General features: G+C 38.9%; 1 protein-coding gene across 1 annotated transcript; it reads left to right on the top strand.

Annotated features, from left to right (window-relative positions):
- Positions 1 to 3,992: 3,992 nt before the first annotated feature.
- LOC103873890 lies at positions 3,993 to 21,610 on the top strand. The gene is made up of 5 exons (XM_009152301.3): positions 3,993 to 14,378; positions 14,478 to 14,520; positions 14,900 to 15,000; positions 15,096 to 15,177; positions 15,271 to 21,610. The coding sequence occupies exons 1-5, from the start codon at positions 14,253 to 14,255 to the stop codon at positions 15,285 to 15,287; spliced, it is 369 nt and encodes a 122-aa protein (XP_009150549.1). The 5' UTR covers positions 3,993 to 14,252; the 3' UTR covers positions 15,288 to 21,610.
- Positions 21,611 to 23,089: the final 1,479 nt, after the last annotated feature.

Genomic DNA, 23,089 nt, shown 5'->3' with positions numbered 1-23,089 from the left:
CAGAGCACAAGTTAAGGAAAATCACGACTTCTGCAACTGCAAATGGCAAACGCACGAAGATAGATCGATCTTCGACCAAAAGCGCCCTGGGAAAAGACGAATTAAAATCGTCTACCGACGCAAACGCATCGGACGTCGAAGCTCGACACAAGTCCGAAGCCCACGCTACAACTCAACCGGAACATCCGGAAAATAGCGTTGACCCAGCCACGATCGACACGGTCAAGGCGGACATCGCGACATCTACCGCCGAGTAAGAACATTCGTGGCATGAAACAGAACTACGAGATGGCTTGATCCTCGAAAGGGGTACGTAGGCAGTTCGTCGAAAGACGAATTCAGCTATCCCCCTCTCTAAAAAGGGGGGGGGGGGGTAGTGGGTGCGTATACTCGTATACTCCCACTTAGAAAAATCTTCATTATTGTAATCGAGTTTTTAGAAACTTCAAAAACTTTTACTACAATATACGTTGTCCTTTTTATCGAAAACGTTTACGCTTCAGTAAAACACAAAAGAAACTTTCAAGACACGTCTGAAAACGTTAAGACTCTTGTCTGCGGCCCTATCCGGCCCAAAAATCGTAAAGATTATCATCTTTCAAACACACAAAGATACACGTATAATCCCCGAAACGACTGCGAGACGTCGCAAAAAGTTAAAATTCAAGGATAATACTAACAAATTGTCCGAACGCGACTACCAAACATCTTACACCCCGTTCGTCGATTGGTCCCGACGAACACGCTAGCCGTCTTAAACAAACGCAATTCGATCACTCTTTTGATCTTCAAAACGTCCAACACAAGGACAAAAGCGCGCTACAACAAAAATCTGAAATTTTGGTTTAGCAATTCCAGTTGACTCTGAGAAGATGCTCGATTCGTACCATACAAGTCATATAAGCCGAGAACCTATCGCGGACTTTAAATCGGTACGAGTCAGGAAGAAATCGCAACAGGAAAAACGATAGCCGGCTAGTCACCGCACAAACCTTAACCGAAAGTAAACCTAGGTCTTGCCCTAAACCCAACGCTCTGGTCTCAAACATCTCAAGGCATGATATCTAAAAGATACGAGATCCTAAACCATGTCTCTCCGTTCGTATCTCAATATTCTAGAAAATCGTAAAGATGGGTAATTCTTACGAAAATCACGAACGAACCAACAGATTGGACGTCTCATCGGAATTGAATATGAGACGACAACTCATATTTACTTCGAACCTACTCGGGAAAAACTCGAGAAACGAAACATTCATCATATAAATAAACCGCGTAAGGCGGCAAGGGATTCAAAGCCACCGACGGCCAGTCCCGGTAAATACAAATACGGCCATCTAGGCCTAAGCAAAATCCAAATTCAAAAGGCCACACTCGGCCGAAAACAGATAAAACGATAATCAAACTCAACCATCAATACAAAGGATCAGTCCATCCAAACAGGATCCTCTACGGTCGGCTCTCCATCTTCCTCAGCGTCAAGCGACCCTCGACCGCTGCTCCGCCCAGTGGCATAGACAGCAGACAAGGAGGTATCTTCAAAAGAAGCCTCCATAGCATTATCAATCGATGAGCTGAAACGAGATCGATGAGCCTCGACCGCCGCACGGACCCTCTCGGGAGAAAAATGACCCCAAAACAGCGGACCACCACGGAGAAGGTCTCGGACAATGCACAAATCTTCCGGAAAAGGAGGAATGGGGTTGTGTACTGCAAAATGAACGTAGTACAGATATGGAAGAATAAAAAAAAGCGGGTAGTAAGAAAAGCAATGAGTGATCATTCAGCATGTTACCTCCTGCCCCCCACAGTCGCCTAAACGAGGGAAGGCACTCCACGGCGATCGAGGCTCGGTCCAACCTAACGTAGAAGAAATAACTCTTCCATCCACAACCGCCCTGAGGGAATCCCTTCAAAACTTCCATATGAGTGCGCGACCTTAAACCATACAGACGATCGGTCCCAACTCGAGACTTGGCAAGGAAAGCTTCGAGATAATCAGCAGTGAGCTCTATGCCTCGCTCATATCCCAAGACTAGCAACCCGACAAGATGCTTTATACCGCGGGGAGAAATCTGACTTATCGAAACTTCCAAACGGTTCAGAAACTCTACTATAACCAACGGAATGGTAAACCACAGACGAGCACGCATCAGATGCTCCTCGTACAAAGTAAAAAAGCCTTCAGGAGGTTCGTCAGCTCTCTCCCCTCGAGGGGTAATCGAAAATCCACGTTTTCCGGAACGTGACAGAAGCTGCGTACGGTCCCGAGGAACGGAAGGGTACACCTGCTCGGTCTCCCAATGACCCTTTCCGAAAAAGGTCTCATGGGAACCCACGGCTCGGGAGGCGGTTCTTCCACGTTGCACATAGCCACCCAATATACGTCGGCCTCGGCAGGGTCAACGGAGTGTGCCATGAACTCGATCTCTCGGAAAACCTCACCGCGTCCGTGATGGACAGTTCCGTGATTGAAGATAGTAGGCCGAGCATTTGCCGAAATCCCTTGAGACATTCTTGACAAAGAGGAAAAGGAAAAGTCTCAATGACAGAGAGAGAAAGTTGAAAGAATCTTTTCACTCTTAAACTTTGAGAAGATAATGAAATGAAAATCTAGAAACAAGTTACCTCCCTTCTTATAGGCATGAGGATTTACTATTCAAATCTCGGACTTTCGGATAATAAATTCTATCCAACACGCCTAACTTACCAAACATGCCTAACCGCACGCTAGGATCCTACGACGCATGATCCTAACGGGCTGGGGGGCTAACTGTTGGGGTTAAAAACGGTTACGACGGAATTACCACCCGAAAATCCTCGGAGATCGTATTTCCGAAAGAACAAGTAAAAAGAAGGATACAACTTTCGTAAAATATAACCAATACGAATTTTTTACGAAGAAGTATCCTTGAAGATTCAAACCAAACAAACCAAGCTCGGTCGCTGCGTAATTACCGCGCATAGACGCCGTCCCGCTCGGTCGCTACGTAGCGACCGAGCTCGAGCCAAAGCTCGGTCGCTACGTAGCGACCGAGCGATCGTCCCGCTAGGTCGCTACGTAGCGACCGATCTCGGCCAAGCTCGGTCGCTACGTAGCGACCGGGCGATCGTCCCGCTCGGTCGCTACATAGCGACCGAGCTCGAGCCAAAGCTCGGTCGCTACGTAGCGACCGAGCGATCGTCCCGCTCGGTCGCTACGTAGCGACCGAGCTCAAGCCAAAGCTCGGTCGCTACGTAGCGACCGAGCGATCGTCCCGGTTGGTCGCCACGTAGCGACCGAGCTCAAGCCAAAGCTCGGTCGCTACGTAGCGACCGAGCGCTCGTCCCGCTCGGTCGCTACGTAGCGACCGGGCTCAAGCCGAAGTTTGGTCGCTGTGTAGCGATTGAACTCTTTCGAACATCGACAGACATCAATCCATGCATTCTCGTCAATTCTTCGAACGCTATCTCCCGAAGACCGTAGCAAGCTCAGTCCATGTTTTCCGCTATTCTAACTCATCGATCAAACTTCGCGGATTAGAAACCGCGGAAGGTTCGTTCTTTATCAAAAAGATATCGTAGTAAACGTGTCGAGTCGGAAGACGGCCCAAAGGGACCTAAAACACGACTCGAGGCCCATCCTGCGATTTCTTAACCAAAAACCCGTAAACCGCAGCACGGTTTACGCTTGGCCCACAAGGAAGGATAAATGTCAAGTTTCCGCGGATAAATACGGAAGTTTTGAAGATAATTGTGAAGATCGGGAAAAATGGAATATCTCTATTTTTATGCTATGACGGCTTAAGGGCAGAAGAGTATATAAGAAGTCCTAGGCGAGGAGCATGGAGGAGAACTTTTTTCAGAGAAAACTTAGCACTTAGAGCAATTTAGGCAATTTTCCGTTTTTGTTTTTTCGAGCTGCGACTCAATTAGGTTTAGCCGTCTTAAGGTTACTGGAACTAGGAATCTCGCCGACAGCTCTCGAGCCCAGGCTTATAGCTTGTTGTAAACGCTCATACGCAAATTCAGAATAAGATCTTCTTTGCTCTCTTTTTCGATTTCTTATTCTTTATCGTTGTTATTCTCGTGTTCTGATTGCTTGACGTGTGGTAATTAGCAGATATCCGGGTCCTCTGGGAAATTAGGGTTTTCCTAGTTTCCTTATTTAAACGGAAATCGACAGTGCGAATTTCGGTTCCCACAAATGGCTTCCTCAGCTTTTCTCCAGTAGGAAAGAGATTGATCTTACATCGCAGATGGTCAGAACAACCCCCCGCCTCAAAGATTGAATAAGCGGACGAGAACCTCTGAATAGCAATATCATTGAGCAATACCCTATCCAGCTTCTTGCAAATGACACCCTCCTCTCTCTTATTGCACCACGTAAACATAGCTCCTTGATAACCCATATCAGAAAGATTACAATGCAACGCCATATTTTGGAAATCCCTTATACCTCCTGAAATCCTACCAGCCTCCAGGTAACCAGAACTCTCTTCCCCATCTAAAATCTCATTAAAACCCCCTACTATCATCCAAGCTTTAACACGAAACATAGCAGAGTCTTGATTATGACACAAATCCTCCCACAACTCCTTCCTATCCTCAGCCAAATTGTTAGCATAAACACCAGTATAAAGAAAATCTTCATGTCCTTGTAACCCCACCAAACAAGTTATAAGCTGATCTGATTTATAAATTGGAGTCATACTAACATCATCCCTCCAAACCAACCAAATTTTGCCGCCCCTACTATACTCATAGTTTGTTATATAAGCCCAACCCGGGAAAACCTTCCTCAAGATATCCCCTGCCTTGCTTTCTGCAACTCTCGTCTCCAAAATGCACCCAAAACTCAAATTACTACTCTGTACACACTATTCTATCACGGAATGTTTAAAACTTTTATTAAACCCACGAAAATTCCAAAATTAAGTGGTTTGGTTTTCAAAAATAGTTCGAAATTGGCATAATTACTGGTTTAGTTATGTAATTCCATAGATTTGTTCTGAACAAAACTATCTTAACCATCTATTCGAATTAAAATAAATTAAAGCAAAATCCCCTTTACATTGAGAACATATCAGATATCATTTTTAAAATTGAGGGACAATCCAAACTATCGCCCTAATGAAGTGTACATGATGTTCGACGAAGTGCCTGAGAATTCATGAAGTTTTTGGAATTTTTATGAGTTATATGCACATATTCTTGTGATTCTTATTTCATGAATTTCATTCGTGTTTTTGATGATTGGCTTCTTGATCCTCAAATATTTTTGAAGTCATCCAGAAGCAGCCCGATGTGTTTATGTACAAAGACCTTATAGTATCTCTAGCAAACAGTAAAAGAATGGATGAAGAAATGGGATTGTGGAAGACAATAAAGAAAGAAAAAATGTTTCCAGATTCTCATACTTGCACTAAGGTTATCATAGAGATATGGAAGTCCCGCTGATGCTATGAAAGTGTATGAAGACATGTTGAAATCTCCAGACCTGCCTAAAGAGTTGTCATTTAGGGTTATGTTGAAGGAGCTTTTGGTGCATCCGTTTCTTAGAAACAAAGTGAAAAATATTTTTAGAAGTTGTTCCTTAAGAAACATGCTTATGATCCCTGAGAAACATGCTTATGATCCCCCTAAGAGATATTTGGTAGATATTGAGGTATATATGACCTAAACTATATTCTTATATCTCATTGTTTCTCGAATTGTGTTTTGAATATGTATTCTCTCTCAGTCTCTTGGCACTGTAAATTAGTTAAACCATATATTATTGTAGATTAGTCAGAATCTTGATTTGCACATTGAGACAATAACAGGAAAGGTCTACGACAGTTATTCATCTGTGACTCATGTGCATTTTGCAGGTTATGCACAATATCAATAGGCCAGTTTATCGTTATCAAGATCCACAATGTGTTCTATTGAAAAATTATCACGGTATAACTAAATCTGAGCAGATGGGGAAATACAATAAGAACTGTACAAAAGAATTAATTTACTTAGTGACAACAACCATGTTATGAATAAACCTCAATTCATTTAATAACAACCCGCCATACAATGTACAAGTGGTTTTTTCTTCGAGAATCGCTCAATCGCAATACAAAGTATCAATCAGCTCAAGCTAATACATTAATAATCTGTTTACTCTCTTTTTCTCCTCTCTTATTGATACCACTCAAATTACCCTAAGGAGTGATTTATACTCTCTCAAATAAGAGGTCGAGTTGTAGTACTTAGGGATCGAATTCACAGGGAGCTAGAGAACCTAAGAAATCTAATATGATTTGTTAAGGTAGATAGTTTTAGAGATTTAAATGTAAATTGCAGTTTTATATTGAACAAGTGTTTGTTCAGTAGATTGATTGAGGTTTTGGTTCTTAAGAAGAAAATAGTTAGACTTAGGGTTTTTATTCAGGAAACTTTGGATTATAGTCCTACAAATGCCTAATGAGTTGCATGCATGATAATGTAAAGCTCAACTACTTAGTCAAAAAGTCTATCAACTTTCGCATGTTTAGACTTGTCTATTAACTAGATCTAATGATCTCAACTATCATATGTCGACCAATAGAAAGTGTCGATCGATGATCCTATAGAGATATCGATCGATACGCCTTTCACTCTGTCGATGGATTATTCAATAATGATATCGATCGACGTGCTTCTAGTTAAGCTTTATGTGCGGGTTGAATGATAGCTTACTAAGCTCACTAGACCAGCTCTCGCCTTACTCATAGCAAGAAACTTAGCTCAGTTAGAATGTTTTCAGGATGAGAATGAAGCTCTCGCTTTTATCTATCAATCCTAGGGCAAGTTCTAGGTAGCTAATCCAGAGACATGCATTAATGAACAATCCTAATGACAATTACCACAACACATCAATCTATAGTTAGGGCTAATTCCTCCTAACCTATTTAAACCCTAAAATCTAACAATAAAACTACTTAGACATGGCTAAGCAATTCATAACAACAGTTAGGTACGAAAACTTCATTAGAATAGTAAATAGATATTAATGGAGTTCCAATCACAAATTATAACTTTGGATCTTCTCTCCAATCTATCAAAATCCTAGAAAACCTTGCTGTGAAGATAATAAAACAAGAAAACACACACTCTGCCCCTAACATGGTGGTAAAGCTTATATAATTAGGTTAAAACTCGTCAGGGGCAATCTTATAAATTGGTGAAGACTTGGGCTTCAAGTCGGCTGTGACCAAACCGGCTTTCTGCGCGCTTCGCTGTCGATCGATGTCAAGATATGAACATCGATCGATTATTCCTCTCCATTGACCGATGGTCGAGCTCGATCGTCATCTCGGGTGCTTGCTCCAAATATCTCCAAAATGCTCTAAAATCATAACTTATCTCCAAATCACTCCTGATCTTATAAATATAATAAATAGATTCTATACTATAACAATTATTAGTAAAAACACCTACAAACTATGGATGAAAATGGGTCAAATCCATGGTCTATCACTTATTTATAGTACAAAGAAAATGTAACTATTTATACTACAAAGACAATGTAACTGAAAATCCTCCAAATGAGACAAAAACTTACTTGCTTTTTACTATCTTCTCTTCCTTTCCTCCAACGTTCTTCTTTCATTTCCTCACGTATACTTTCCAGGGTTGCAATATCCCCGCTCCAGAACTCAGTTTGTCCTCAAACTAAAAGTCAGGAATCTACTGTTTAAAATCCTGAACAAGTATCCAAGAACCTTCATGCTTTGGTAATCCACGCCAAGCTACCAACACTTCCAAACGACCCTCCTGATTATAATGCTTGTCCATCACGGTGGGGTCCACCGGTTCTATCTCAAACTCATCATCCTATGGTAAATGACATGACATGCGCCAATCACCGGTTTCAACTGCAAGATATGAAACACCGAAGGAATCTGAGACGCAGACGGAAGCTCCAATTAATATGGAACTTGTCCCACCATATCCAAAACCTTAAACAGAGCATAATGTCGAGCAGCTAGTTTTTGACAAATCATCTTAGCCACTGATGATGATTGTCTATACAAAACTAACTTGAGAAAGACCAAAGAAGCCACATCCAGTGTCAAGTCATGTATACTCTTGTCAGCATTGTTTTCATCATATCTTGAGCTTTCAAGAGATGTGCTTTTGCTTGAACAATCATCAGATCTCTTTTCTTTAACAACTCATCTAATTCGCCATTAAACGTTGAACCATCTTTATATTGCACAATAACGAAGGCAGTTCTCTGCCATAGACAAAGAGAAATGGTGACGTTTTCGTTGCAGTATGGTAAGCAGTGTTGTAAGACAATTATGCCCAACACAAGAAATGGTACCAACGCTTGGGATGAGCAGATAATGTGAAACAGCAAAGGTAAGTCTCCAAACAACGATTTAGTACTTCAGTCACCACTTTGCGGATGATACGCAGTACAAACGAAGTTGAGTCCCTACTAACTTGAATAGTTCCAACAGAAATGGCTTTGGAAATCTTCTCTTGGTCAGACACTATAGACTTTGGAAATCCGTGTAACTTCTCAACCTCCTTAATGAACAAATTAGCCACATCCACTGTTGTGAAAGAATGATGCAAACCAGTGAAATTCCCATACTTCGATAGACGATCAAATACCACGAAAATCATGTTCTTCTCTTGTGATTTGGGTAACCCCTCTAAGAAATCCATAGATATATCCTCCCACACTCTTTCAGGTATCTGTAGGGGTTGTAATAGACCGGCTGGAGATATCATAGAGTATTTATTGGCTTGACAAATGTCGCATTGAGAAACATACTTCTGAACATTATGATGCATGTTTGACCAATAAAAATTCAACTGAATACGCTTCATACTCATTAAAACCCCCGTGTGACCTCCTACTAACTCATCATGGCATTCTCGCAAAATGAAAGGAAAATACTATGAAGAAGATGATATGACAAAACAATTCTTGTACATTAATTGACCATTCACCACATTATACCCTGCTCTCACAACTCTTCCTTCATGTAATTCCTTGATCATGTTTACAATCTCCACACACGATTCAGCTTCTTTTAAAATGTCTTGTAATTGTAAAGGTGTGGATATCGTCAGAGCAAATAGAGCATTGCACAAACACTTGTGAAGCATATTATATTCTCGACAGTCCATCTGATGTCTTGTTCTCCACTCCCGGTTTGTAAACTATGTCAAACTCATATCCTAATAGCTTGTGCAACCATTTCTGATATTCCAAGTTAACTTCACGTTGCTCCAACAAAAATTTCAAGCTTTTCCAATATATTCTTACCAAAAACTTTCTTCCCAATAAATAATGTCTTCATGTTTGAACTGCCATACCAATTGCCATTAATTCCCTCTCATAAATTGGTTTGAGTTGTTCTTTCTCTTTGACACCATAACTAAGGTATGCTATAGGGTGTTGACTCTGCATAAACACAACTCCCAAACCAAACCTAGATGCATCAGATTCGAGCACAAAAGTTTTGGCAAAATTTGGAAGTTACAGAACCGGTGCTTGTACCATTGATCTTTTTAGATTATCAAAAGCTTCCTTAGGTGCTTCTGAAAATTCAAACTTATCCTCCTTCAATAAGGTTGTAAGAGGTCTTGTTATAACTCCAAAAGCCTTAACAAATTTTTGGTAATATCCGGTTAATCCAAGGAAACCCTGAAGTTCTTTCACTGATTTTGGAGTTGGCCACTTCTCCATAGCTATTGTCTTTGTCTTATGTGTAGCCACTCCATTCTCAGTGATATGTTGTATTTTTGACATATTATATATTTGTTTTCTAAATTGTTTGAGAGTCTCTATCGAGTCTTTTTAATTCTTTTGAATCAATTCAGGTCTGGAATAGGTATTGACACTCTTGGTGAGACACATGAGGAAAAGAATCAGAATTGGAGTTTTTTCCTGCGGAACAGCCGGATCGAGCAGCCTGGTGGGTGATCCTATGCGGAGCAACCGTACTGCCGCTCACAATATTTGAGGAAACTGCTAAGATATTTTTGGGATTTTCCCTACTTGCCCTATCTCTTTACCGTGGCCGATGGCGCCTCCATATATACTCTCAATCTATATCTCTGTACTTTTTACGCTTTATTTTGCAAGAGAAAAAAAACTCTAAATTTTCATCTTTGTGATTTGCTACTTGACACCTTGTAAGGGAGAAGGACATCTTTCTCTTGATTAAAGAAGAACCATCCTGAACCTTAACTCTATTATATTTTGCAATTGTATTCATGTATTATTCGGAATTGATCTCTGTGTTTTCTTTTGTCATGCATGACTGAGTAGTAAGCTTGCTTAGTCTAGGGTGCTAGGGTTTTACATACGTGAGCTAAACATAAATAAGTTATAATCGGATTTTCTTCATTCATTGTTGCGATTAAGGCTTGCATTAATCTGATCACTTAGTGCATGAACCTAGGTTAACTTATTCATCAAAACTGTAGTAGATTGCTAGGCATAGCTTGAATGAGCATTGCATCCCTAACCAGCGAGAGTATATGTTAGGGTGTGTTGTGAACATATCAGACATGATCCTTAATGTTTGTTATCACATCTCAATCCAAGCGAGAGCTTAGGTATTGGGATCGATCTACAAAAGGTAAAGCTCCACGAGAGTGGGCTGATCTACCTATAGTGTTCCGAATTTTAGAAATGTTTTAAATTGAACTTGAATTGTTTGGCTCACAAGTGTTTCACCTGATGAAGTGACCCTAGGCTAGCATTATAATCATCTGAAAACCTAAACCAATATGTTACTTGTTCTTTACACAATTTTTAGTTTTAAAATCACCATATTGTTTTAGTTTGATATTGATCCTATAGAAGTAAATTGTAAACTAATCAACTGGAATTGAATCTGAATTATTACAAATACTACTGTTAACTTGACAGTAGCAAAGATCCAATTTTATTGTATCACTCAGATATATTATGACCCAAATATTCATCTTGCAATTGTCCAAAAGAACACTTATTTCTATTGGCAAAGAGTTGATGTGCATGCAAGATAAGCAATACATCTCTCAAATGTTGAAGGTGTTGCTCTACAATTTTACTATAGACAAGGATATTATCAAAAATACAAGCACAAACTTCCTGAGCAACGGTCGAAAGATCTTAAGTCCAAACTCCAAAAGGCATGACTAAGTATTCAAAATGACCATCATGTGTTCGGAATGCAATCTTATCCACAGCCTTCTCCTCCATTCTTATTTGATGGTACCATAATCGCAAACTAATTTTGAATAAACAACTTCCCCATGTAGTTCATTCAGAAGCGGCTCAATATACGAAATAGGGAATTTTTCTGCAATTGTTGCCTTATTCAAGCTCTGTAGCCACACAAAACCTTGAAGAACCATTTTTCTTCTTTACCAAAAGCACTGAACTCGAATAAGGACTTATGCCTGCTTGAATTGTTCCAGTTTATAACATCTGAGTCACCATCGTCTCCATTACTACCTTTTGTTTATGTGGGTATCGATATGGTCTAACACTGAATGGATTAGTACCATGCTTAAGGTTAATTGCATATTTTTTTCCATGAACTAAAAGTAGTTGTGTTGGTATCTCAGCGACATTCTGAAATTCATCCAACACTTCTCTCAACTCAGCAGGAATCTCCGACAAGTTTTCACGTTGTTTCTCCTGCGTCGCTTCCTCCATTTGTAACGACTTCAAAGATAGCTTTGTGTTATGCAGCGTAGAATATCCATAAAGCGTTACAACCTTTCTTTTATACTAAAATGTCAGCTCATTTATATTCCAGTCCACTTGACATTTATCCAGTGTCTTCAACCACTGAAATCCAAGGATAATATCCGCTGAACCCAAATCCAAAGAGATAAATCTGTTTCAAACTCTATTCATGTCACTTTGAACTTCACTCTCTGACATACACCAAAACCCTGAACTGTTACACTAGTATCAACATTAATCTTCAATCCTTTATGTTGTTAAGTTTGTATATGTCTTCTTGCTATCAAGGAAGGTGTGATAAAGTTATGTGTAGCTCCGTCATCAAGCATGGCTACCACTTGTACTTTTTCCACAAATACATTGAAAGATAACCCCATACATTGAATGATGGAAGATGGAAGACCAGCAAATACATTGAAACATAACCCCATACATTCAGTCACCATCCTTATTCCTCTTCAATCATATCAATGAACTCATCTTCATTTATTTGTACTTCACATTCGTCTATCATTGTCAACACTTGTAACTCTTTGTTAGCACAAACATGGCCAGAGAAGTGTTTTTCATCAGACTTATAACATTGGCCATCTCTCTTTCTCCGAGCATAATCCGAAACAGTGCTCTTCTATCTTCTCCATTAAACCAACTCAACACATCACCTTCGAGACTTAGAGATATCATCTCAAGTTTCTGATTTTCTGGATATTGCCCCATTCGGAAACAAAATGTCCATACGAGTTATCCAGTTGTGGAGATGTTTTGTACAAAACACTGGTATATCAAATTTCCTAACCAGATTATCTCTACTAGGCATCAACGTATTTATTTCTCGATGATCTAACAGAGATTCACTACGGCCAGGTTCCAAAGTTGAAACTTGTACTTGAACCGGTTTTTTCTAATGTATTCCGATAGGGCGTTGCTATATCATCCTCCGGTGGGAATCAATTGTTTAATATCTCCACAACCGAGGAAATCCTCTTATTCATTGACGCCATCGTTTCATTTGATTCCGCTGTGCATCTGATCTCCAATTGACTAACGCTTCCACCAAATTTGGCAGCTGATCAAGACGCGCAGCATTCAACTATCCGATCCCGTGCTCTGACGATCCCATTCTTCTCACTTTCGCGTTCTTCGATTGATCCAATCGCTTAAATGGCACCATTTTTTTATGAATAAACTTCAATTCATTCAATAACAAGCCACAATACAATGTATTGGTGATTCTTTTCTCAAGAATCACTCAATCGCAATATAAAGTATCAATCAGCTCAAGATAATACATCAATAATTTGCTTACTCTCTCTCTCTTCTCTTATTTATACTGCAAAGACAATGTAACTGCAAACCCTCCAAATGAAACAGAGTTTTAACTTCTTTTTTATTATTTCCTTTTCCTTTTATTCCAACGTTCTTCTTTCCTTTCCTCACGAATACTTGCCATGGTATAGCAAACCCAGATAATGTGGAGACTTTTATTCCTTGTTCTGATGCTTCATAATATTAGTCAAAGACCAAACTTTTGTGAAATCCATCATCTTTTTCTAGAAAAGATTCTAAGTGGACAAGTTTTCCGCATTTTTCTATTTAGCCTCTCAGGTTGTGGAAGGGGTCCTCTTTGTCCTATTTTTTCATGAACAATTTGGTCGACGTTTATTACTGTTGATTAAGCAGATGCTTCTTATTTCTTTGTCTTGTGAGCGTGCCTGACTAGTTATCGGGCATGACTAGAAATCATGTGCGCCTGGTTCGCATCCTGCGGCTCACGTTTTTATATGTATTCCAATATGATAATTGTTGACGATAACACTAGGAAGACTTAAATTTACCTATTACGAAATCTGCAAAGTGTCATGTAGACTGATTTTCAGCGCACATGACCAAATCCATTTCGAGTATCTCGAATATTATGTGATCATTCAGTATTATTCTTCTTATCCTTACCATATTGTTGAAAAAGAAAGAAGTAAATGTTATGGCATCTACTTGACGAGACAAGAACAACATTTTTGGCATGGAATCAAAGATATTTGACCATTCTTTATTAACGTGACATTACTGGTGAAATCTTTGGAAAATGACATTAAGATCTTCCTACCGCTTAGTTTTCTTTTTGAAAACAATGTTACAACACCAGTGGGTTTAAAGAAGCTCAAGTACGATTATGTTTGGAGTTTGGCTCTTTGTGATCAAGAAAGGTTGGAAACATATCAAAGTCGTAGATATCTTCTTTCCCTTGACATTTTTTAGTACAGATATGTTTGTCAACATTCCAAGAATAATTTGACTCGAAGAAAAAAATCAACACTAAGCATGTATCTAACTCGGCATATCCAAAACAGTTAATGTAAAAGCGGTTAAAGATTAGTTTTTGTTTGATTTTTCACGTGATAATAGTAGCAAGCATTCTCTATATATACCTAATGATCGTGCTGTGGCTACACATCTCACCAAACTATCTTCTTCGTGGTTCTTTATCATCTTCTCCACACATTTCTTTGCCTTTTGTTCAAAAACGACTAGTCTTAGAAAACATAAATTAGTAATGGACGGTAAAGGAAAAGCGGGATCATCATCATCATCTTCTTCTTCCTTCACTGCTCAGCTCTTTGGCCTCAAGGAACCTTCTTGCTCCTCCAGCTTCAAATCCATTTTCCCTCCTCCCTCCAAGGTTCTATTATTACTCTCCTCTTATTGTTCCTTCTGCTACTCTTTCTTTTGTTACTTCTTGAAACTAATTATTCCTTTTTCTTCTTCGATTTTTTTTCAGGGGACATCAGAAAACATCCTAAGCTCCAAAAATGGGCCAATAGGTCAGTGGAAAACACTTTCTCCATCTGTTTTTTTTTTTTTTTTTGCTTGGGGAATTGTTTACTTAAAACCGTAAGAAGACTTGTCGCCCTTGCTGAATCAACATGGTTGGGTTTTCCTTACATCAAGCCAAGTTGCTTCATTTGGTTTGTCACTAAGCCATTCAACAATGTTTTAAAAAGAGCCAAAACAATCTTGAAACTAAGAAAAAACCTTAAGAGTTTCTTATCGTCCATTTGCAGTTTTTCTTTCCTTCATCCATCATAAATAATTTTGAAAGCAACGGCTCAAAGATTTTTCATTTTGCTTTGAGGACGAAAAACAATCAGAATCCAGCTGGTCTAAATGCATTATCTCCTCTGTTTTATTGTTTCCTCACAGACTATCGTAAGGAATCTGCAACCTGCAATCTAAGTTCATCTCTTTACTACGGTGGTCAAGACATTTACTCTGGATCCACAAGCAACCATACTTACTCTACCGTAAGTCTCTAATCATATATATATATATATATATTGCTAGTGATTCACATCGATCACTTCAATATTTGACTTTGGAAAAATGCTTATTCAATCAGGTTAACAGGGCTCAGTCTAGAGGAGACGATGACGCTAGTGGAAACAACTCGATGGACGCATCCAGAGGAAACTGGTGGAAAGGTATTTTCTCTAATTAACATAATTATTTACGCTGTAATCCCATGTCTTTCTTTGTTTCCTTCTAACATGTCCCCTATCTCGTCAATTGTGCAGGTTCTCTTTATTATTAGAAGATCAGCTAGAAACAGAACGTTTTCCTTCATATCGTCCTTTGCTTGACTTGTTGAAAAAACTGTATCATTCAATGATGCTTTGTTACTTGTTAGTCCCTCTGTCTAATGTTAAATCAAAGATAAGATTTTTGTACTTCAAAAAGTTCAAAGTATTGTGAAGTGGCAGTTAAATCTGAAAAAAATGAACGAGAAACACAGAGGATTATCTCTGGCCGCAAAATGATGGAATGTGAAACTTAAACCTACCTTTAAAGATAGGAAATATTGTAGATATCTAAAAGTGGTAAATAAGTAAAAGCCTGAAGAACAAGTAAGATATAAAAAACATAACAAGTACAAAAGGAACAATAGCCGCAACTGCATCAAAGCTTCCCTTTAATAAGAAATTAAGAACAAAGCAGTATTATTGATACGAAGTGTACGTATAGCTCAGAGGTATCTCTCCTTCAAAGCTAACTCCCGAATCTCACAACTGAGAAACTAGCCCAATGCCAAAAACTAACTCTCAAATGTACTATTGGACCTCTTTATATACCAGAGCTCAAAACAATATCAATATTCTTTTATGCACGTTGTAAAGTAAACATATTTATAATCTTCCTCTCTTGTCTTCTCTTGTTCCTCTGTTCCTCTTCCCATCTTCCGTCTCCTTGAATATATTTTCAACAGCATATTAATACCCCTATTGTCAAGACTCAACTTACCTTTTTCGCATCTCTTTTCTGTCTTTTTGTTTTTTTCGTGTTTATGTAGTTACACAGAGAATCCGAATCCTCAAAGAAAGCTACGTTTTCTTCCAGTATAAAATTTGACAGTGCGTATTTTGATTCTCACAGTTTGGTGCTAGAAAGAGATGATGGTGGATTCTCTTACCCAAAATCACATCACACTAAATCGAAAAGATATTGGATGTCGCTATCGAGACCGTGATACTACTCGCATAAAAGGAAAATGATAAGATCTATCTAACCCCGCAAAAATTGTCTTGTTACCGAGCTAGAGAGATCATGACGCAAGAAGTAACTCAACCAAAACCGTTTTGCGTAAAAGTTTTTGGAAAAATAAACTGTATATTACTCGCGGAAAAGGAAGCACATCAAATCGGGTACACATCCTTCACTCTTGTAATTCCTCCGAAAAACATTTGGAAAAACAAAGTTGATTTCTCTGGAATTTCTCAAAACCCAAAACCATTGACGAAGACTAAACAAAGAAAGACGGGAGATCGAATCCCTCACTGCTAAAACGTCTTCTGGAACATAAGATTTCGAAAAAATTCAGGCGTCGCTTCTGTAGCAACATATTCTGCGAAATCTTGATATTTTTCTATTAAGCTTACTTCGGAAAAAGTACTCATAATTCCCTCGGGTCAATCCCACAATAACGAGAAAATTTCTGATTAAGTTTGATCACGATAATAAAACCCATCGCAGCTTGAGTTTCCGATATAAAACTCGGAAACTAAATTTGCAGAATAGCCACAAAGTGTGAGTTTTCCAAATATATTTCATACAGCCAAACTCGATAACGACTTACAGAAAAACATTTGTAAAATTACGCTCGAAAACATTATATGGAAAAACTTTCGTAAAATTAAGCTCGATAACATTTTACAAAACAACTTTCGTATAGTTAAACTCGACAAAATTTTACGATACAGCTTTCAAAGAATTGGACTCGATAACATTTTACAAAACAGCTTTCGTAAAATTAAATTTGACAATATCTTACAAACAAAAATTGAAGACATTTACAAAACGACACTCGTAAATGAAATGCCAAAAAATAATTCGACAACCTTCGTAAAATCAAACAAGATTGTACGAAACAATCAACGTAGAATGAAAGAGACGGATCAGGAGCTGAGTGGTGAACATCACCCACCAGCCTCTCTCCACACGTAAATCTTACGAGCTGGAGGGCTAACTGTTGGGATCAAAATAGGTCATGGAAAAGTCATCGGCTAAAATCCTTAGAGAAATTCTTCCTGAAGAAAATATGAGCCGGAAATGTCAAAGAAAACTATACCGTATAAACCAAAACCCTATTTGCATAAGCATACAAGAACAAACTTCCTATATTTCATCCCGAACCAGGAATAAAAGAATTTCTGTCCAAACATGAGATGCTCATAAAAAATATTCTTTCAAAAATTTGGAAAGTTTCCGCGGAAAACTTGCTTAAAACAAACGAAACAGTTCTGAAAATATATGAAGCAGTCAATGGAGAAGAGAAATGAACATGAGAAAGGCTTCATCACTTATGGGACCCACCTCCTTCCTCCTCTCTCTTCCTTATCGCCCACCAAGCATTCCTTACCGCCCTCTAAGCATTCCTCACCGCCCTCCAAGCTTCTCTCTCTTCTTCAACGCCCACCAAGAATTCATCTTGACCCTACAAGCACCCTCTCTCCTCTCTCTTCATTTGTGATCGCCCATGAAGCACTCTCTTCATTTGTCAATGCCCATGAAGACTCCTCATTTCCGTGTCCATTGTTCGTCATGTTTTCAATTGAATCTCTTTCGAAATGTTTTTTTTTCGTTGCAATCGGAGATTCCGTTGAGATTTTACAGAAAAAAACAAGCAAGACTTTGTTTTCTTGTAAAAGCTTAAGTCAAACATCAAGTTGGGGATGGTTAACTTAACACCATCGTATTTTCAATTAAATGAATTTATTTTTATCATTTCATAAGACCAAGGATATAAAAAACGTAAACCGGACAAATCAGTGATTTCTCAAAAAAGTCGTAAAAATGCGTAAATCGTAAAACTGTCCAAAACGATCTAAAACACAATGAAAGACTACTTACTACTTGAAATGAGAACCAGTCCAGATTGCAATGTCGGTTTACTTGGCTTGGAGAAGAATAAGGAAAAGGAAAGATAAATGGAACATTTCCGATGATAGACTCAAATCTCGAGCATATAAGGAAAAATCTTCGAAGAGGATATAACCAAATATCAACAGATAAGGAAAGGTGGTAGACTCTAGAGGCATATATAAGCATATCCGGGGCACAGAAGAAAATAAGAAGATTTTAGGCACTTAGTGCATATAGAAACCTTAGGCATTATTTTCGACATGCTTTTTTTTATATGGCTTGGACTCTATTTCTAGACGATCGTCGTGAAAGCAGTTCGATCTCTTGTTCAAATCTTTTTAAATTGAACTATGTTAGGCTTGATCCTCGAAAGGTGTACGTATGCTGCCTATCATAAGGTCCAGTCCAAAATCAGTGAAAATCTTTTCACATCTCTTTTCGTTTTTTCTTGTTTATGTGGTTACGCATAGAATCCGGACCCTCAACAAAGGCTATGCTTTATTCCATTATGAATTTTGATAGTGCGAATTTCGGTTTCCACAATAGTCTTCAAAATATTTTTATCAGTTCAGTCACAACAATTTGTCATTGAATCATTGAGTCAGCAGTCATTTCTTTTCTTTCTTGTTTTTTTTTTTGTAAATAAATCAGTGGTATCAAAACTATGTTCAAAACAAAACTTGGATTATTAAAAAAAAACTTTTAGATTACACATATATATTGTATTGAGCTACTAGACTATTCCAAAAAGACGATATGTATTATTTTTTTATTTCTTTTGCACCAGATGACTATGAAATGAAAGTTATTTAGGTAACTAGAATTTTCGTGTTTCGACTGAACTGGAAAAATAATAATTCCATCTTTAACCCTATGGAGCGTTATTGGATAGTCTGAGAGGTGTGTAGTCGGTTATGGCATGCACGCTTCTGTAATAATTACAATATGTTTGAATTTCAAATATTCTCAAGTTTTTTTACCTTTTATGCAAAAAACCACTCAACTTGAATGAATCTTATTGATTAAGTAAGAAGACCATTCAGTTTCCCAAAACCTCTAATTGTTTTCAAAATGGTATCATCCCAGATCGCCGACTATCCTGAAGAAGACGATGGAGATGGAGGGCTTCCTATTCCAAAGATGATGTTTGCCGCCGGAGAAGAATTGGGGTTGGGGTTTCTTACATATTTTAAACTCTCTCGAGGACGACGAAATCCATACATTACGCAAGTGACCATTCAGTAAGATAGTTGATATCACTGAGAAAACTGCTTTCCGGAAGATTTTCCAGATACATCCTATCTAGGCAATTATAAGTGAAGAAAAAAACACGAAGCTTGGTTCCGGTTTACTGAAAAACCAATCAGGTTATCTTTTCGCGAGTTCACCATTGTCACAAGCCTTAATTGCGGTGAATTTCCTAATAGATCTAAGTTGAAGTCAAAGAAGAATATTAACTAGAAGCCTATTGGCCTTGGCTATTCGGTAAAGTCGAGGATCTTCACATTTCAACATCATTGAAAATGCTCAGAAGAAAAACGTTTACGGAGAAAGATGTCAGGATTAACCTGGCATGTTTTGCGATTGTGTCTTCCGTTCTACTTGAGATGAAGATGATTAAGAACATGCAGAGGCTATGGGAGATCTCGAGGAATTCTTTTCTTTTCCGTGGGGCCGACAGGGGTTTGAAATGCTTATGTGTAGTACAAAGCAGAAGGATGATGTCTCGTTATCACAGAATACAATAGCAGTGAAAGGATTTGCTCTGGCCCTGCAACTGGTTATGGTAGAGGCTGTTCCATCACTAACTGAAGTGGTCTTGCAAACTTTCTCATCTTCTGAATCGGACAGCTGCGATGAGGATGATGATTTTCTGCATAAGAAGATGAAAAAGCAGACATTGAGCCATGGCCATGCGCGGGAAGTAGACCAAAAAACAGAGGTTTTTGATCTTTCCCCCACCTTTCAATTCCTCTATAGTTCATGGCCTCAGGGTCTATTTCTGTACTAATGTCTAATGTTGGTAATACAGTGGTTGTAAGTTATAGTTAGAAGCATAATACCTGAAGATCCGGACCGTCCCATTGAAGCTGGAACTCTTGTATGGGCTGACGAGGTCGTCGATGTTGAAGTCGATAATCTTGTTAAGCTAATAACTCAGAACCATTCTTTCAATTCCGAGATGTTTAAAGGTGGAGCCACTTGGTATCACTCAAATTTCCCTAAGGAGTTATTTACTCTCTAAAATAAGAGGTTCAATTGCAGTACTTAGGGATCGAATCCACAAGGAGCTAGGGCACAAAATAGATCTAAACAATTTACGATTAAGCTAGGTAAATAATAAATTGCAGGGTGAAAAATGTAGTTGTTCGGTTGGTTTGTTTGAGGTTTGTAAACAATATGAGAAAGCGTTAGACTTAAGGTTTCTATTCAAGTAATCATGATTATAATAGTATATAAGCTATGGTTGTATATTGGATATTCTAGAACTCAAACTAAACAATATTCTATCAATTTTTGTTTGTGTAGAATATATATTGTTTGGATCTCAGATATCAACTGTCGTTTGTTGATCTTGAAAAAGTGTTGATCGATACTATCGATGGATAGTTGATCGATACACCTTTCAGAACGTCGACCTGTACACCTATAGGGTTGTCGATCGATGTTCCTTCATGCAAGCTTTACCGAGCATGTTTGAATTATGTTCACTAGGTTTCCTAGATCAACTTTCGTTTGTTTCTAGAAATCCTAGCACAATATGAATCATTTCAGGTAAATGACCAGGCTTCCGCTTGCGCCTAATTATCCTAATATCAAGGTTCTAGTTAGCTACTCTAGAACACAAGTAATAAGATCACCTCAATTGATGGATGTCACTAACAACTCAGCAAGTCTATATTTGGGACTAATCCTTCATAATCCTATTTGAACCTTGAACCTAACAAGGTGAACTACTCAGACATAGCAAAGCAATTCATAATAAGATGTAAATAAAACTGCATAAATAGATTATAGTAAGAAAACTGAAGTTTCAATACAAAGCTCTCAAGGATTCTTGGATCTTCTCTCCAAATCTACTAAAATCTTTAGAGGTTGTTTGTTGTGTAAAACTAGAAAGTGGGAAAGCTTGTGTTGCCTAGAACAATGGAAGAGCACATAAATATTAGGTTAAAAGTCAGCAAGGGGTATTTCTGTAATTGTGCGGTGACTTGGGATTTAACTAGGCTGAAAACCTAGCCAGGTCCTGCGCGCTTCACTGTCAATCAATGGCACAGTGCATGCATCGATCGATGTTTGACTCTGAATGTCGACCTTCAGGCTGGTTTGATGGTAAGCCACATGATTCTCCCATTTTATCTCCAAAATGCACCGAAATCATCACTTTTCTCCAAATCACTCATGAACCTGAAAATGTGCTAAAAACTCCAATATCTAATATATAGTTTTAAAACACCTATATACCATGGCTAAAAGTGAGTAAAATCCATAGTATATCACCACTAAACTTGATGTTCAAAAAATGTGTGAGAAAGCTAAAGTTGGGGTCAAGTAGAAGAGGAAAACTAAACCTCAGACAAACACGGAAACAGACAGGATAAGCGCATCGCTGCTATTGTTCTCTTGATGCTGAAACCTGAGGTTGAAAGAGTAGATGCGTAGGTGGTGAAAGAGGTTTCATCTGCCGAAGAGACTACATCTAAACTTGCTTCCTACCAGGCCAGTGTTATGGGGTCAATCGATAATTTTCTTATGAACTTCAAAGACGATGTAATTCGGTCTGTCACCGAGATGCACAACTGTGATCATGGACAAAAAACTGCAGCGGACCAACGTCGACACTCAAAACAAGGCACAAGCGATGCAGATATTGGGGGTAGGTGATGCGCCCTGGATCGTAGACCCGGGCCAGGATGGTGCAACAACTCGACCCAACCGAGGTTTCCCCATCGGATGATGCAACCATGGTTGAGCCAGAAGCTAACTTGGAAAGGAAGACGCAACCCCGTGGACGCATATTTGTGGATGCCACATCTGTGGAATGAACTAAGTGGAAGCAAAGATCAATTGACCTTGAAGATATCATTGATCTAAACACACATGAACACTTTGGACGAGCTGCACGAACTCATGGACCTTGGATCTTTTTCTCTCTTTTTTGATGAACAGTACCTATGCTACAGTGTCAATCGACGATTCTGCTACAGTGTCGATCGATGCTACAGTGTCGTCATCACTGTTCATCTTTTTTTTTACCTACAATAAATATCAGACGAAAATCAGTAATAATCTAATTTAAACTAGATGAAATTACCTAATAGTGGGTTGTCTCCCACTCAGCCCTTTGTTGTAGTCATTTAGCTTGACTTTTGGAGATCTCATTCAGTTCGGATGAGAATGAGAACTCGCTCGAAAACAAGTCTCAATGTCTACTCTCTGAAGCTTTATCATTCTTTCGTGAAAGCCTCTTCCATAGACTCTTCTCCTTTGTTTATCATCTCAGCAATAAGGAGTGCTCGAAGCTTTGCAAATGGCTGTGAGAAGCATCTGCTGCGCACTATGGATTTCCTGACACCATCTAAGAAGTGAAGAATCAATGATAACTGAGAACCTCCCTTGGTAATTTTCCTCTTCTTCCAATTCCTCCTCTTCTTTCCCCAGACTTATCTGGTCGCGTGGTGGTGCCTCCATCAAAACGATTTCGACACACTTCATACTCTTTCTGCTCTGATACGCGATGGGTGTCGATCGATTTCGAGGTGAAAGTGTCGATCGTTTCAGGCTTGTTGGTGTCGTTCGATGGTAACTGGCGGTGCCGATCGATGCTGCTTTTGTTGGGCCCTTATCGACTTCATCTCTTAAATGCAACCCTCTCTGAGAAGATGTTGCGTGTTGATGATCATCAAATAATCCACTATAAGAGCCTAACTGCATACTTCTATCGGGTGGAATAGGCCATTCAACTTCAGATACAGC

Source organism: Brassica rapa, chromosome A01 (genome assembly GCF_000309985.2).
Source record: "Brassica rapa cultivar Chiifu-401-42 chromosome A01, CAAS_Brap_v3.01, whole genome shotgun sequence".
Lineage (NCBI taxonomy): Eukaryota > Viridiplantae > Streptophyta > Magnoliopsida > Brassicales > Brassicaceae > Brassica > Brassica rapa.
The sequence above is the reverse complement of the archived record's forward strand: the minus strand, read 5'-3'. Positions and strand labels throughout refer to the sequence as shown.

Coding starts and splice junctions, on each gene's coding strand:
- LOC103873890 (XM_009152301.3), top strand. CDS start 14,253: ATGGACGGTAAAGGAAAAGCGGGATCATCATCATCATCTTCTTCTTCC. Junction 14,379..14,477: donor TTTTCCCTCCTCCCTCCAAG/GTTCTATTATTA, acceptor ATTTTTTTTCAG/GGGACATCAGAAAACATCCT. Junction 15,001..15,095: donor GCAACCATACTTACTCTACC/GTAAGTCTCTAA, acceptor TTATTCAATCAG/GTTAACAGGGCTCAGTCTAG.